General features: G+C 45.7%; 5 protein-coding genes across 5 annotated transcripts; 2 read left to right on the top strand and 3 right to left on the bottom strand.

Moving 5' to 3' along the window:
- Window positions 1-1,418: 1,418 nt before the first annotated feature.
- PHALS_00163 (nuclear acid binding) lies at window positions 1,419-2,936 on the bottom strand (the record flags this gene model as incomplete). The annotated part of the gene is made up of 5 exons (XM_024728581.1): window positions 1,419-1,502; window positions 1,569-1,835; window positions 1,901-2,556; window positions 2,648-2,776; window positions 2,849-2,936. 5 exons carry the CDS (start codon window positions 2,934-2,936, stop codon window positions 1,419-1,421), a joined length of 1,224 nt encoding a protein of 407 aa, XP_024572203.1.
- A 581-nt stretch (window positions 2,937-3,517) lies between these two features.
- PHALS_00162 (uncharacterized protein) lies at window positions 3,518-3,883 on the bottom strand (the record flags this gene model as incomplete). Its single annotated transcript, XM_024728569.1, has 1 exon — window positions 3,518-3,883. The coding sequence occupies one exon, from the start codon at window positions 3,881-3,883 to the stop codon at window positions 3,518-3,520; it is 366 nt and encodes a 121-aa protein (XP_024572202.1).
- A 340-nt stretch (window positions 3,884-4,223) lies between these two features.
- PHALS_00161 (propionyl-synthetase) lies at window positions 4,224-6,856 on the top strand (the record flags this gene model as incomplete). The annotated part of the gene is made up of 10 exons (XM_024728558.1): window positions 4,224-4,405; window positions 4,490-4,659; window positions 4,717-5,339; window positions 5,411-5,592; window positions 5,646-5,732; window positions 5,790-6,019; window positions 6,090-6,208; window positions 6,279-6,386; window positions 6,459-6,542; window positions 6,608-6,856. 10 exons carry the CDS (start codon window positions 4,224-4,226, stop codon window positions 6,854-6,856), a joined length of 2,034 nt encoding a protein of 677 aa, XP_024572201.1.
- A 953-nt stretch (window positions 6,857-7,809) lies between these two features.
- PHALS_00160 (uncharacterized protein) lies at window positions 7,810-8,099 on the top strand (the record flags this gene model as incomplete). Its single annotated transcript, XM_024728547.1, has 2 exons — window positions 7,810-7,847; window positions 7,919-8,099. 2 exons carry the CDS (start codon window positions 7,810-7,812, stop codon window positions 8,097-8,099), a joined length of 219 nt encoding a protein of 72 aa, XP_024572200.1.
- Window positions 8,100-8,547: 448 nt separating this feature from the next.
- Window positions 8,548-8,880, bottom strand: PHALS_00159 (uncharacterized protein; the record flags this gene model as incomplete). The annotated part of the gene is made up of 1 exon (XM_024728536.1): window positions 8,548-8,880. The coding sequence occupies one exon, from the start codon at window positions 8,878-8,880 to the stop codon at window positions 8,548-8,550; it is 333 nt and encodes a 110-aa protein (XP_024572199.1).
- Between the last annotated feature and the right edge of the window lie 3,228 nt (window positions 8,881-12,108).

Raw genomic sequence — 12,108 nt, 5'->3', positions numbered from 1 at the left:
CAGTTTTGAATTTAAACCGAAGAGTCAATTAGCCTTGGGAAGGCAATAATTACTCTTGGAGTTAGCTGATTGCGATCCGCTAACTCATACTGGGTTCTTGTAAAGAACGAAAGGTCGGTGACCGAAACTACGCTTCCGCAAGCGCTTAGCTACGACAGCCCCGCTGCATTAATACCAAGTGGAATGCGTTGTGAGCTCCGCGGCGGTGTATAGATAGCGTCTAACCTTCGGAGAACGGCTTTGTGTATGGCTATCGTATGTCGCTAGGTCTGTTTTTATCTTAAAAGACCACTGCTACCTCACTCGTAAGTAATCGATTGCGGGGGACACGCCTTTCTCAGTGGCTCATAATGCTTTGGGCACGTGAACTGGAATAGTTCCGATGTTAGTTACAGGACGTTGCTGAGAATTACGTTACCTTGCTAGCGTCACCCATGCAGCACATAGGGTTTTATCAGTGTGGATAGTATAACAAGAAATTCTCACTACAGGACATTTAAGTCTCAAGAAAAGCATTACAGAGTCAGATTTTGTCTATGCAGCAACGTTCTATCATTGTTGGCGCTTAATAACGCAAACTATACGAGTCTAGCGTGTTCTTTTCAAAGGCGCCACGGTCACCCTGTGACAAATACGATCTCTGCCTGCGGTTCTTTTATTCGCTGATCTGCACAAATCCTTTCTGTACTATAAAATAGGCGTGCATCGTATGCTGTCACACAAAGATCCAAAAACACCGGACATAGTGCTGTCTGTGGCTGCGCTGTGCGATTCACTCGAAGAGACTGACTTGTAGAAGCCATGGAAGAGTACTGCAACTGACTGTATTCCTCGTCGAGCCGTATTTCAAAAGAGCTGGATGTGAGTGAGCTACAGCTATCTACTTTTGATACCCTCAACTTGCCATTTTCAAGTAGGAAGAAATCCTATGTGCAAGTGGATCGCTAACTGTACTAATCTAGCTCACACATCGCTATTTCGCACGTACTGACTGAAGAAACATGAAGAATTAAGTCTCCCAGCATTTCTCAGGCAATTAAAAATCCAGGTTACCCCTCATCACTTATGCCCAGCTCCTTACCCTTCATTTAAAATGGACAGGGAAAAACTCAAAGCTACTTCTGAATAAATTCATTTGAAGACTTGAAGGTGAGGCGTATGGCTAGGTTTGAAGAAAAGAAAACGATAACTAATAAAATAAATAAAAAATGATCAAATAGAAACTCTTCATAGCATTCCACACTCTCACAAGCCAATAAAAGCCATTTGCGCTCGCTGGTTTTGCATCACCTCATCTCATCATCTGACAATGCCCTCAACCAGTCCGCCTCTCTAGAGCCTGACGTTTGCCTTGCTACTCTCGGCCGCAATTTTCTCCTTATATTTGACCTTCTTTACCTCGCTATATCCTCTCAACATTAAATCGAGCCAGCCATTGCAGTTCCATTTGCGACATCTGCTGCCATCGGAGTGTACGCTGCATTAGGAGCCGGAGGCATATTCTGCAAGAGTTATAAGACATTAGACCAATCCATGTCCACCACCCAGACAAACATTACGATCGGTACCTGGTACGCACGTTGGGAGGCAAAGCGGCGGTTCATGGCTTCAATGTCATCAGGTCGCGTAAAGTCGGGCTGTTGATCTTGTTGACGCTGGGGGAGGCCATAGTTGGCGGTCTGTGGCAACTGACTTCCGACTGGCTGCACCTGCTGGTGTTGGTACCCGCCCTGAGACTGGGTCCCTTGCTGGGCATACTGTCCATAGGCAGCGTAGCCATATGTACCCTGCTGGTACTGAGGATAAGCGTATGCAGCATTATACCCATAGTAATTCTATTCCATTGCAGCAAAAGTTTAATTGTCATCATGACGCGCTTATTTATTCGGATAGATCGTACCTGGTATCCGGCCTGGTACTGTCCATACTGTTGAGGGTAATAACTGCCATAATTAGCGACACGTGCTGCTGCAGATCGGCCCCAAGCACATCGAACTTTCACGCCACCAACAACTGAGCCATTCATTTGCGAAATTGCAGCCTCTGCCGCTTCCTTTGTTGTATACTGCACAAAGCCGCAACCACGTCCAGGTGGAACTTTAACAGACACAATTTCTCCAAGCGCCCCAAACCGTGTGCGAAGTTCCTCCTCTGAAGTTCCAGGGTCTAGTCCACCCACAAAAACCGTCGTATTGGCTCCATCCTCCTCACTCATGCTAAAACCAAGTTGTTGTCGAGCCTTGTTCCTCTCAGTAGCTACACTAACGCGCATGGGACGGGAAGAGCAAAACACACCGTTCATTGTCTGGAGTGCTTGATCAGCTTCCTCTTTGCTACCAAAGCGCACGAAACCAAATCCCTTTGACATACGCGTTATAGGATCCATGACCACCTTGGCACCTCGCACAGTGGTAAAACGAGCACTAAAAGTGCTTAAAAGCAGCTCATCCGCCACATCCGGTGCTAAATCTCCTACAAAAATGGAGTGATCGTCTGATGTCTCAATGCGGCGGCCACCAGCGCCCCAATTCATTCGAAACCGATGCAACGTGTTTGCTATGCAATAAAATGAGCACATTTTTCATTACACAGACCCAAAACGCAATCACGGCACAAGCAGTTATAAAATTGACGTCATTAAACTTACGGATAAGTTGGCCGTTGAACGTCTCCAGTACTTGCTGAGCTCCTCGCTGTGTCGGAAATTCTAAAAATCCGTAACCTGCTGGATAGCCTGTTACCTTATCTCGGATCAACTTAACGATTGGCTGCTCAGCTAAAGCATCACACAAAAAACGTATAATAGTGACAGGGAGGCCTACAGAAATAAAAAGGAGGTCCCACGCACCGGCCGAAGCAAAGAGCGAGACAATAAAGGTTTCATCCCAATGCATCTGAATATCACCCATCCACAAAGTCTTACATTCCGTCTCCATGGCGCTCGAGGGTCGCGACGCGAAGGACGCCGGATTCCTCCTTCCGGTCGAGTGGGCGAAATGGCTTTTGCCCCCTTTCTCCTCTGCAACGTCGTGACAGTGGCTGTCACCACCGAATTTCGCTACAGACCTCACAATCTGTATCACCGTAACAGATTTGTGTAGCTATTTAAAACGGCGCTAAAAAATAATTCTCTATAATAACTTATAAATCACCATGATGATTCATAAGATGCCAGTACTTGCTTTTAAACTTAATTTTTAGAACTGATAAAATGGCTGCCCACCCCATATCAAAGCTTTTATAAATTTTCACCTTCAAAGGCAAATGCTATTATTGCATTGCTTTGCTTATCAATTGTAGGCCTATAATCACCATCAGCAGCCTCTTCACACGTGACTAGCTTCGAGCTGAGCTGACTGCAGCTCAACATTCATTTCGAAAGACACAGTTGCGCTCTTCACATTTGCATAAACTAAGCTTTATTTTCCAACGGAAAAATGTCATCTATCGCTCGAAGATAGGCAGCTGAAAAGTTTTAAACCACTTTTAACATGTGGCAAAAAAAATCAACTGGACACTATGCTCGTCCAAAGAAACTCATATTGCATCTGGAATGTTTCCTTCCGAGCCAGAATTTGGTACGGTCTCCATTACTCTCAAAAAGAGCAAACAACACGTAGAAGCAGGTCACAACATGACCCAGAAGCAGCAACGCCCCTACTGTCCACAGTCCGTAGCGGTTACCACGTAACCATTGGGTGGATCTTCCAGCACTCAGACTATTCTCTCTTGTGTAGATCCATCCACTCACAAGCGCAAAGCCTACAAATTGGTTAAGCATAGACGCTGGGAGATTCGGAATGAAATTTCTATCATAGTAGACTGTTGATAATAATAGAGGAAGCAGCGCAAAGACGTCAGAGGGGTCGTTTATGGCCGCCATGTCCACGAGCAGCAATAATACCAATGTTGCGCATCCTGCAAACCACAAGTACCGAGCAGCATTCCCAGTAGTAGAGGAAATTAGGGTCTCTGGATGGTCAAATATAGAGCTAAGTTGACTCTGTACTGCACGCTGTTCGTCGTCGCTTTCGCTGTCGCTCTCGGCGCGAACGATCATTGCGTCGTGACCGCTTTAAGTACGATTCGCACAGTTGTAGGTGCCCAAAAGCTGACGACGTAGATGCAACAGTAAAGTCCAGATCGATACAGTACCGATATCCTTTGCACGTTGAAGTTTACCGTAAATCATTCCGCATTTTGCACCTTCATTTCGCTCTCAGATGCTACGAGTGTTATCACTAGGCCAGCGTTTCCTCGTACGTCGTATTCAATTCTCAAAATACCGGGCGATTGCCAGCTACGCGGAGCAATATCGACGAAGTCTTGACAAGCCAGAAGAATTTTGGGCCGAAGCTGCGCAAGACATTGAGTGGTTTAAACCCTGGTCCAAAGTCCTTGATACGTACGTAAGATTGGCAATGCTGCGCGGTCACGATTTCAGTTGATGCTGTTGTGCGCTGGCTGACCTGCCTGGTTATTGCTATAGCACGCAAGGCCCGTCATCAAGATGGTTCACCGGGGGCGAGATGAACACGTGCTATAATGCTTTGGACGTGCATGTAAACAATGGGCGCGGTGATGTTCCTGCATTACACTACGACAGTCCGCTCACGAGCACGAAAACCAGTATTACATACGGCCAGTTGCTAAAAGAAGGTAAGCATTAACTATCTTGACGGGATCAGCATCTTTTCATACTTTCTGTCGTTGAAGTGTCTATTTTTGCTGGCGGTTTACGAAAGCTCGGCGTTAATAAGGGCGATCGCGTTGTAATTTACATGCCAGCGGTATTAGAGACGACGGTGGCCATGCTTGCGTGCGCACGACTTGGGGCTGTGCACTCCGTTGTGTTTGGCGGATTTGCTATATCGGAGCTGGCTGCGCGCATTGACGACGCGACGCCTAAGCTGATCATATCAGGAAGTTGTGGTGTGGAGCCCAAAGGCATTATTGACTACGGTCCACTTCTAAATGGCGCGCTTGAACGATCAACCTGGAAGCCCAGCAAAGTTGTCATGCTGCAACGGGACATCTATCCTTTCCTAATGACCAAAGGGCGTGACGTTGACTGGAGAGACGTAATGGCAATCGGAGACCCTGTTGAAGCAGTTCCTTTGCTAGCCACAGATCCGCTCTACATTCTGTATACGTCAGGTACTACAGGACGTCCAAAGGGGGTAGTTCGAGATAATGGTGGCCACGCCGTTGCGCTAAAGTGGGCTATGCGTAATGTTTTCAACATCACTCAGGAAGATACCTTCTTTGCAGCTTCCGATATGGGTTGGACAGTCGGTCATTCACTCGTCGTATATGGCCCGCTCATCCATGGATGTACAGTATGGTTTGATTTTCTACTTGGATAACGAGTGATATTTTGCATGATATAATGTGTTAATTTCATTCGCAGTCTGTTCAGTACGCAGGAAAGCCTGTCGGAACACCAGATGCTGGTGTTTATTGGCGCCTGATAACAGAGTACGGTATCAAGTCCATGTTCACAGCTCCTACTGCGTTGCGAGCTATCCGAATGGATGACCCACAAGCACTGCTTTTGAAAAAAAAGAAGAGGGAGATTTGCAAGACGCTTGAGTATGTAAGACCCTTTTCTTGTGTGTTGCCAATGTATTTAACCTATGTTATAGAACAATGTTTGTAGCTGGTGAACGCGGTGATCCTAAAACTTTCAAATTTTTCTCCGACGCACTTGGTGTCCCTCTCATTGACCACTGGTAAAATCGCTACAAATACGTAAATATTCTGAAAATTCCGTGCTTACGTCTATCAAGGTGGCAGACAGAGACTGGATGGCCTATAACGGCACCATGCTTAGGTCTGCACAGCGATGAACTGACAGAAGATGGACACCCTCGCATCAAGACTGGCTCGGTTGCTCGACCGGTGCCTGGTTGGAATGTTCAGCTTTTGAAGAGCGACGATGCTAGCCGAGACTTGAGTCAAAATGATGGATATGAAGATAGAGATGCCGAACTTGTGGTGAAGCTGCCACTTCCACCTGGTATGACAGAATACAAACTGATCGTTTTCTTCTGAGTTGTGTACGAAGCTCTCATGCGTTGATCGTGCAGGTGCTTTAACTACACTGCACAACAATTCAGACGACTTTTATGCCAAGTATTTCAAGAGATTTCCAGGATACTATCACACCGGAGACATTGGACAAATAGATGAAGACGGCTTTGTTTACGTTAGTGAATATCTCAAATCTTCCGCGCACTAAAATATATCACCCGATCGTCATGCTCATATGCAACTAGGTGATGTCGAGAACAGATGATGTTATTAATGTTGCGGGACATCGGATTACGACAGGATCGATTGAGGAAGTTATTATTAAGATACTGGAAGTCGTTGAATGCGCGGTTGTACGTGTGCTTCGCAGTTTTGATATAATTGCTGGGATTTTATGATTTTATCTTACCAAAATTTTACTTTAGTTTGGTGTGAACGATCCACTCAAAGGACAAGTTCCTGTTGCCCTCCTTGTGATTGATAAGGAGATAAAGCGACCGCCTGAAGAAGTACGTACCTTGCAACCGAGCCATAACATCTTCTGAGCATAAAAGTTCTTTTTGAGCTAATATAGATCATCGAGCAAGTAAAACGTGATGTGCGTGAGCAAATGGGCAGCTTCGTATGCTTAAAAACAGTTGGCCTTGTAAATGCCCTTCCCAAAACTCGCTCTGGGAAAGTCATGCGTGCAACAATTCAAGGTGTCGCTGACTCATCTTTAGTTCGTGTACCTGCCACCATTGAGAATGTCGCGGTGCTGGACGATATTCAGGGGGTACTTCAGGGGCTGGGCTACGCAAAAGGGAAGCCCTTGAAAATTTAGCGAAGCATTTTTGTAGTAAGTTTGCTTGTTTGAATCGTTCTGGTTACCGAACGCTGTCCCGCCTAGCTGCCTCTTCATCTCTGTCTTTATGCAAGATTTTGAGCTCTTGAACATAAACATGAATGAGAAAGTGGCGTTGTGCAAGGTCCTTCTGTCCAAAATACGAGCGTGGCGAATTGCACATCGTCCTTCCTTATCTAGTGCAGCCTCGTTGGTGAAGCAAACACCGATTCTCAAAAAAATCGTGCTACAGAGCACCTTGGTCGTTAGACAATGTTCAGCACTCTCAAGCTAGTTGTATAATTATGATCAAGTGCTCTCGCCGGGGTGAGTACTAAAAGAAAGATGCTCTTGGAGTGGCTAGTCAGTCTCAGACTCTGTTGTCCGCATCAATCGTCTATCAACGCAGCTGTTCTGGCCACATCGTGGCGACGCACAATCCTTTCTCGACGATTTATTCGTCCAAAGCACGATGAACATGGACGAAGACAATCACATCAAACAATTCCAATTGGTGCCCACCAAATTTCAGGCTGGGTTGCTGAATCCTGAAGTATGGTCTGCAAGCAGATGTTGCAAAGATCGAGGCAATCATAGATCGTGCAAACCACCGTATCGACGGACTTGCCAAAAAGGCCGACTACTTTCAAGTATATTTGAAGATCGACGACCCCGAGGGTCGCGCTTCCTGCAGTAGCTCGATATATCATGTGGGTACTCAAGGGAGATAACTTCCGATGCGTTCATGAGCATGCACTGTAAGCTGCAACTGAAAGGGAGGAATTGCGCAGTATAAAGCTCACTTATGCGCAATTTTCAAGGCAAAAAAGTATGGTAAAGATCTTAATGAGGGAGGTTGTAATGGCGTTAGTAAACCCCTCGGACATGAAAGGGCTGAGTAAACATGAAAGGGCTGAGTAAACGTGAAAGAGCCCGAGGAAAACAAAGAACAAATGAGTGGTCCTAAAACACCTTGGGATGTTAGCCTCACGTAAGTTTTATAGTGAGAGCTGTAAATCCGATCCACATAGCAAAGTGATAACATACTGTACCTGTACTTAGCTCAAAATGTATGTCACTGCATGGGATCACAGAGCAACACCAAATAGGCGGCGTTGCCGCGAATAAAACCGAGAAATCTCGGCTTCCAAAACGGCTCTCGGTTGCATTTTTGGCAGAGGTTCTGAAACCTTTCTCTGTGCGAGTTGAAGGACATCTTCGTTGCACCAGCGATCTAGTCTAGCTGTTTGACATGATGATCTTATTTAAACAAGCTGTAAAGCCTTGCCCCCCCCTCTTCTTAGCCTTCTTCTCTTCGATCGATCCCGGTATAACTAATGGCAATCTAGCCACTTTGCTTGTCTGCCTTGTGATTTTGTATGCTACAGGCGTATTCTGGACGAGTACATCCAGCATTTGTAAAGAATTGATCAAACAACAATACGCTTATCAAGCTTGTTCCTTCGTCGCGTAGAAAGCAGCGGTACATCATCGAATCGCCCTTGCAATCACCGCCGATAAAGATCGTGTCCTATCTACAAAGTTTGAACAACACGCATTTTTAGAGGCGCGTTGATTGCAATCGCCTCGTCCAATATATAAATCAGGTGTTTACGCAGTTCGGTTAAGTTTGATAAACAGACTTGCCATTTCTCAAAAGCAGTTAAAATCTTACACGTTTGATATAGTCTTTAGCTACTTACAAGAGCTGTCTTCAGCATATCCCATGCTGCTTCAGACCGTACAAAGAATTGTCGAAAGCAATCCGCACTTACAGCTCCTAAGTGCTGTTGATTGTCGCCATTAATGTTTATTGATTTTAAAATTTCTATGAAATTGTGTAGCCTTGTAATATGCGTTTTACCTGTCATCGTGCTTCGCCAGCGCGTTCTGCCTGTCCAAATGATGTCGATAGAACCAAATATCATGGCTATCGCAAACGTAAACGTGTAGGCTTCATTGCCTTCCTTCTCATTTCCACAGTTTTTAATCAAGCATTGTTTTGTTTCAGTGTTTGCGGCCATGCAGACACAGCCTTGATCCGCATATCCTATTGAGTGCTTCGTTTTGCAGGGCCGACATTCCTCAGTCTCGATCTCGAACGAGGGTTACTACATCCTGGACACCACGATCAACGCAAACGATCGCGTAGTGTGGATTCCAAAGCTCCCTAACAACTTTGATAATTTCTTATCGATTATAATGATTATTAACTATTCAGTTATACGACGCGCATAGGCTTTGATCTTTGCAGAATAACGCGTCAAATACACAGCCAATTTGACCCGGTATTCTAATAATCAACATGACCTCCCCCTTACTCATTCATTAAGCGTGTACATAGCGTGCACGACTAGCCAATAATGCAGCGCGCAAAGCTGGTTATACCCCCTACCGACAACTTTCTTTGCAATCTGGCCTTCGTGTGCCTCTTTCAGAATGTACGCTACAAAATTTGGCATCATCTTTTAGATCATTTATCACCCGCAAGCAAAAAACATACATGTGCCATGTATCCACCATCTTGATCAATTCGTACGTCGTGAATCGTGTAAAATTATGTGAAGAAGGAATATGCACTTCACTGCAGTGAGTAATCAGGTGACATTCCCGAGAAATGGCTGTTTGTGCGACAGGGGCTATCGTATGATAGGAAACGACACGAGTCGTGTAAGCCATGTCAAGCACGTGCTGTAGGGTTTTATTTTGACTGGGGCTATCTTATACACCAGCGATACTTGACGGTTAAAACAGCTGTTCCAGTCTATCTATACGTGTGCATAGTATAGCCCTATATAGGCAGTGTACTTGATCATAGTAATGAAGCACTCCAAGAAATGAAATTTAGATCAATATTAAACATTTACGAGCTCTTCTCAAGTGTATGTGCTGTCTATCACTGCGGATTTGGCGCTGACGAAATCTTTTGGCCGGATGCTCCAATGGTAGCATGCCACCCACATATCCCGCATTAATCAAAGACATAGTATGTAAATATTACACTAAAGGAGTCTATAGAAGTTGATGGGCAGGGCCATCTGCAAGTACGAATTGTGCTGATATGGCACGACCATCTTCAAAAGAAGGAAAAGTAGTGCTAGGCGAAAATTTTGGTCGTTGAAAAGCCTAACTGTATGGTGGATTTGTCATGTTACGTCGTCTCTAAGGCTTCAATTTTTGCCTAGCCTGCTCATTGCTTTAACCTGGTGTCAAAGGAGATGAAGATGGCATTGCGTTGAGCCTTCCCGGCTTGAACTAACGAGCGGATCTGAAATTTACTTGCCATGATATACACTCCTATCGAGTTCAAAATATCCTTCAGGTTAAAGATCGGTACGTGCCGTCATCTGTTACGCACGAAGGAATAGTCGACAGACCTCGTTTATAGGATAACGATATCGACAGCAATCTTGTGCGAGTAAGTCTTTTGAGGTAAAGTACAATTTGATTGGAGATGAATGTGGTGATAAATGCCTCGATGAAGCGCATATTATAAATATTGTATGACTTTATGCGTTGGTGATGCGATCCGTGCGGCGATAGTGCCATACACGATTCTAAAGATTATAAATTTTTTGGAAGGCTGGGAGTATAGCAAATCATATATCACCTACTCAAACCAATCCCAAGCGAGTTTACACCAGTGCCCCTTCCGGTATTACAACACGGACCGCTTGGCACACTTAGTTGGTTTGACCTCATTATGAGGGCCACAAATAATCTACATTCTTGACGAATAACTTGGTCGAAAAAAGACGTAGTGCTATGGACTGATCGCTCGTGATATACAAACGAATAAGCCTTAACATGCACCAGTCTGAAATGTGTCAACAGGTGTTATCCTTTCGTTTTATTAGCTAGCTTGCCGGTTCTGGCAGTGCTAGCAACCCGACTTTGTGTCGCTCCTCTTAATAATGTCCCCAATAATATCGTCCGTTGAGTCTTCGAGCATCGCTTACACAAAATGATTCGTATCAGCTGTCAGCGACACCGTCTGTAGTCAAGACACAGACGAGCTGCTCCTATCCATTTTTTTGCCGGATTTGCGTTCAATTGCAAATTATCGTGGTGCTTTGTCCATGCTACTTCACACCAGACTTTAATTGTCAACAGCAGACCTTCCACAAGCTATGATACGGAGATTGTGATGAGGATATTTCGTTAAGGTCACTACGCCTGAGTCGTTACGACTGATTTCGTTGTGAGGATGGAAGAATACTTCTATTTATCTCAAGGCATGTAGGACGGGCTTTTACAACTGCTGAGCCTTGAGGGCGAGGAGCAACTTGTTGGGCAAAACCCCGAGGCCATAAGCGCCCGCCTAGAGAAAAACTATAAAAATGCTCTGTTAGAGCACTTACAGCAGAAGCGGCGTCTTGACGCCACCATCGACAACGAAAGATTCTTTCTGATCCATGCCGCTCATGGTGAGCGTTAAGACCTTAGAGGGCGAGGATGGAGAGAATGTCCTTTTTTAGATGGCTATGGCATCCGCCATTCTCCAGAATGAGCAACAGCGCGCGGCGCTAGCTATCTTCAAGCTCGGGGGCCAAGCGCGAGACAAGGCATGAACGTGCGGTGCTTCGGTTGAAGATGAGTTCCCCTCCCTGAAGGAGCTGAAACGTCAGCTTCTGCGAGTGTTCTCGCCGCCTAACCAGACATTTCGCGTGAGATTGCGTTTTCTTGCTGCCCGACAGGGCAAGAAGGAGTCCGTGGACTCTGTCTGAGAGTTGAGAACTCTCATTGCCGGATGGCAGCAGATCCTTACCCCAAGGTGGTCGAACTGACCGTCTTTATGGAGGGCCTCCGCTCTGGCGTTTCCAGAATGGTAGTGTTCCGTGTGTATTCGTCTTCTATTGAAGAAGCGGTGAAAGTGGCATTGGATGCCGAATTCAACTTCAAGTCTGCACGACTTGGATAAAAAGCACACCCCTGAGCCAATGGATGTCACCTATGCCTAGAAGGAGGAAAGAGAGCTCCGAGCTACTGAGCAGCATGTAAACACCTGATGGTGTACTGTCTATGGAGACACCCGTCACCTTGTTCTCTACTTAAGGCGCGTAAAGGTTCGTCGAACCGACGTCCTGCTTCTAACCAGTCTGGTTGACGCGGGGAAACGAGACCACCCAGTAGGCTCAAAGCGCCATACTGGGGAAGAATTGAATTTTGCTGAACCTCTCGGGGGTAAAGGCTAATAGAGCCCAGCCCCAGAGAGTTTTGTGCTAGTACGGCTTTTGCTCGGCGGATCCCGC

This window comes from Plasmopara halstedii, assembly GCF_900000015.1.
Source record: "Plasmopara halstedii genome assembly, contig: Scaffold_110, whole genome shotgun sequence".
Lineage (NCBI taxonomy): Eukaryota > Oomycota > Peronosporomycetes > Peronosporales > Peronosporaceae > Plasmopara > Plasmopara halstedii.
The sequence above is the reverse complement of the archived record's forward strand: the minus strand, read 5'-3'. Positions and strand labels throughout refer to the sequence as shown.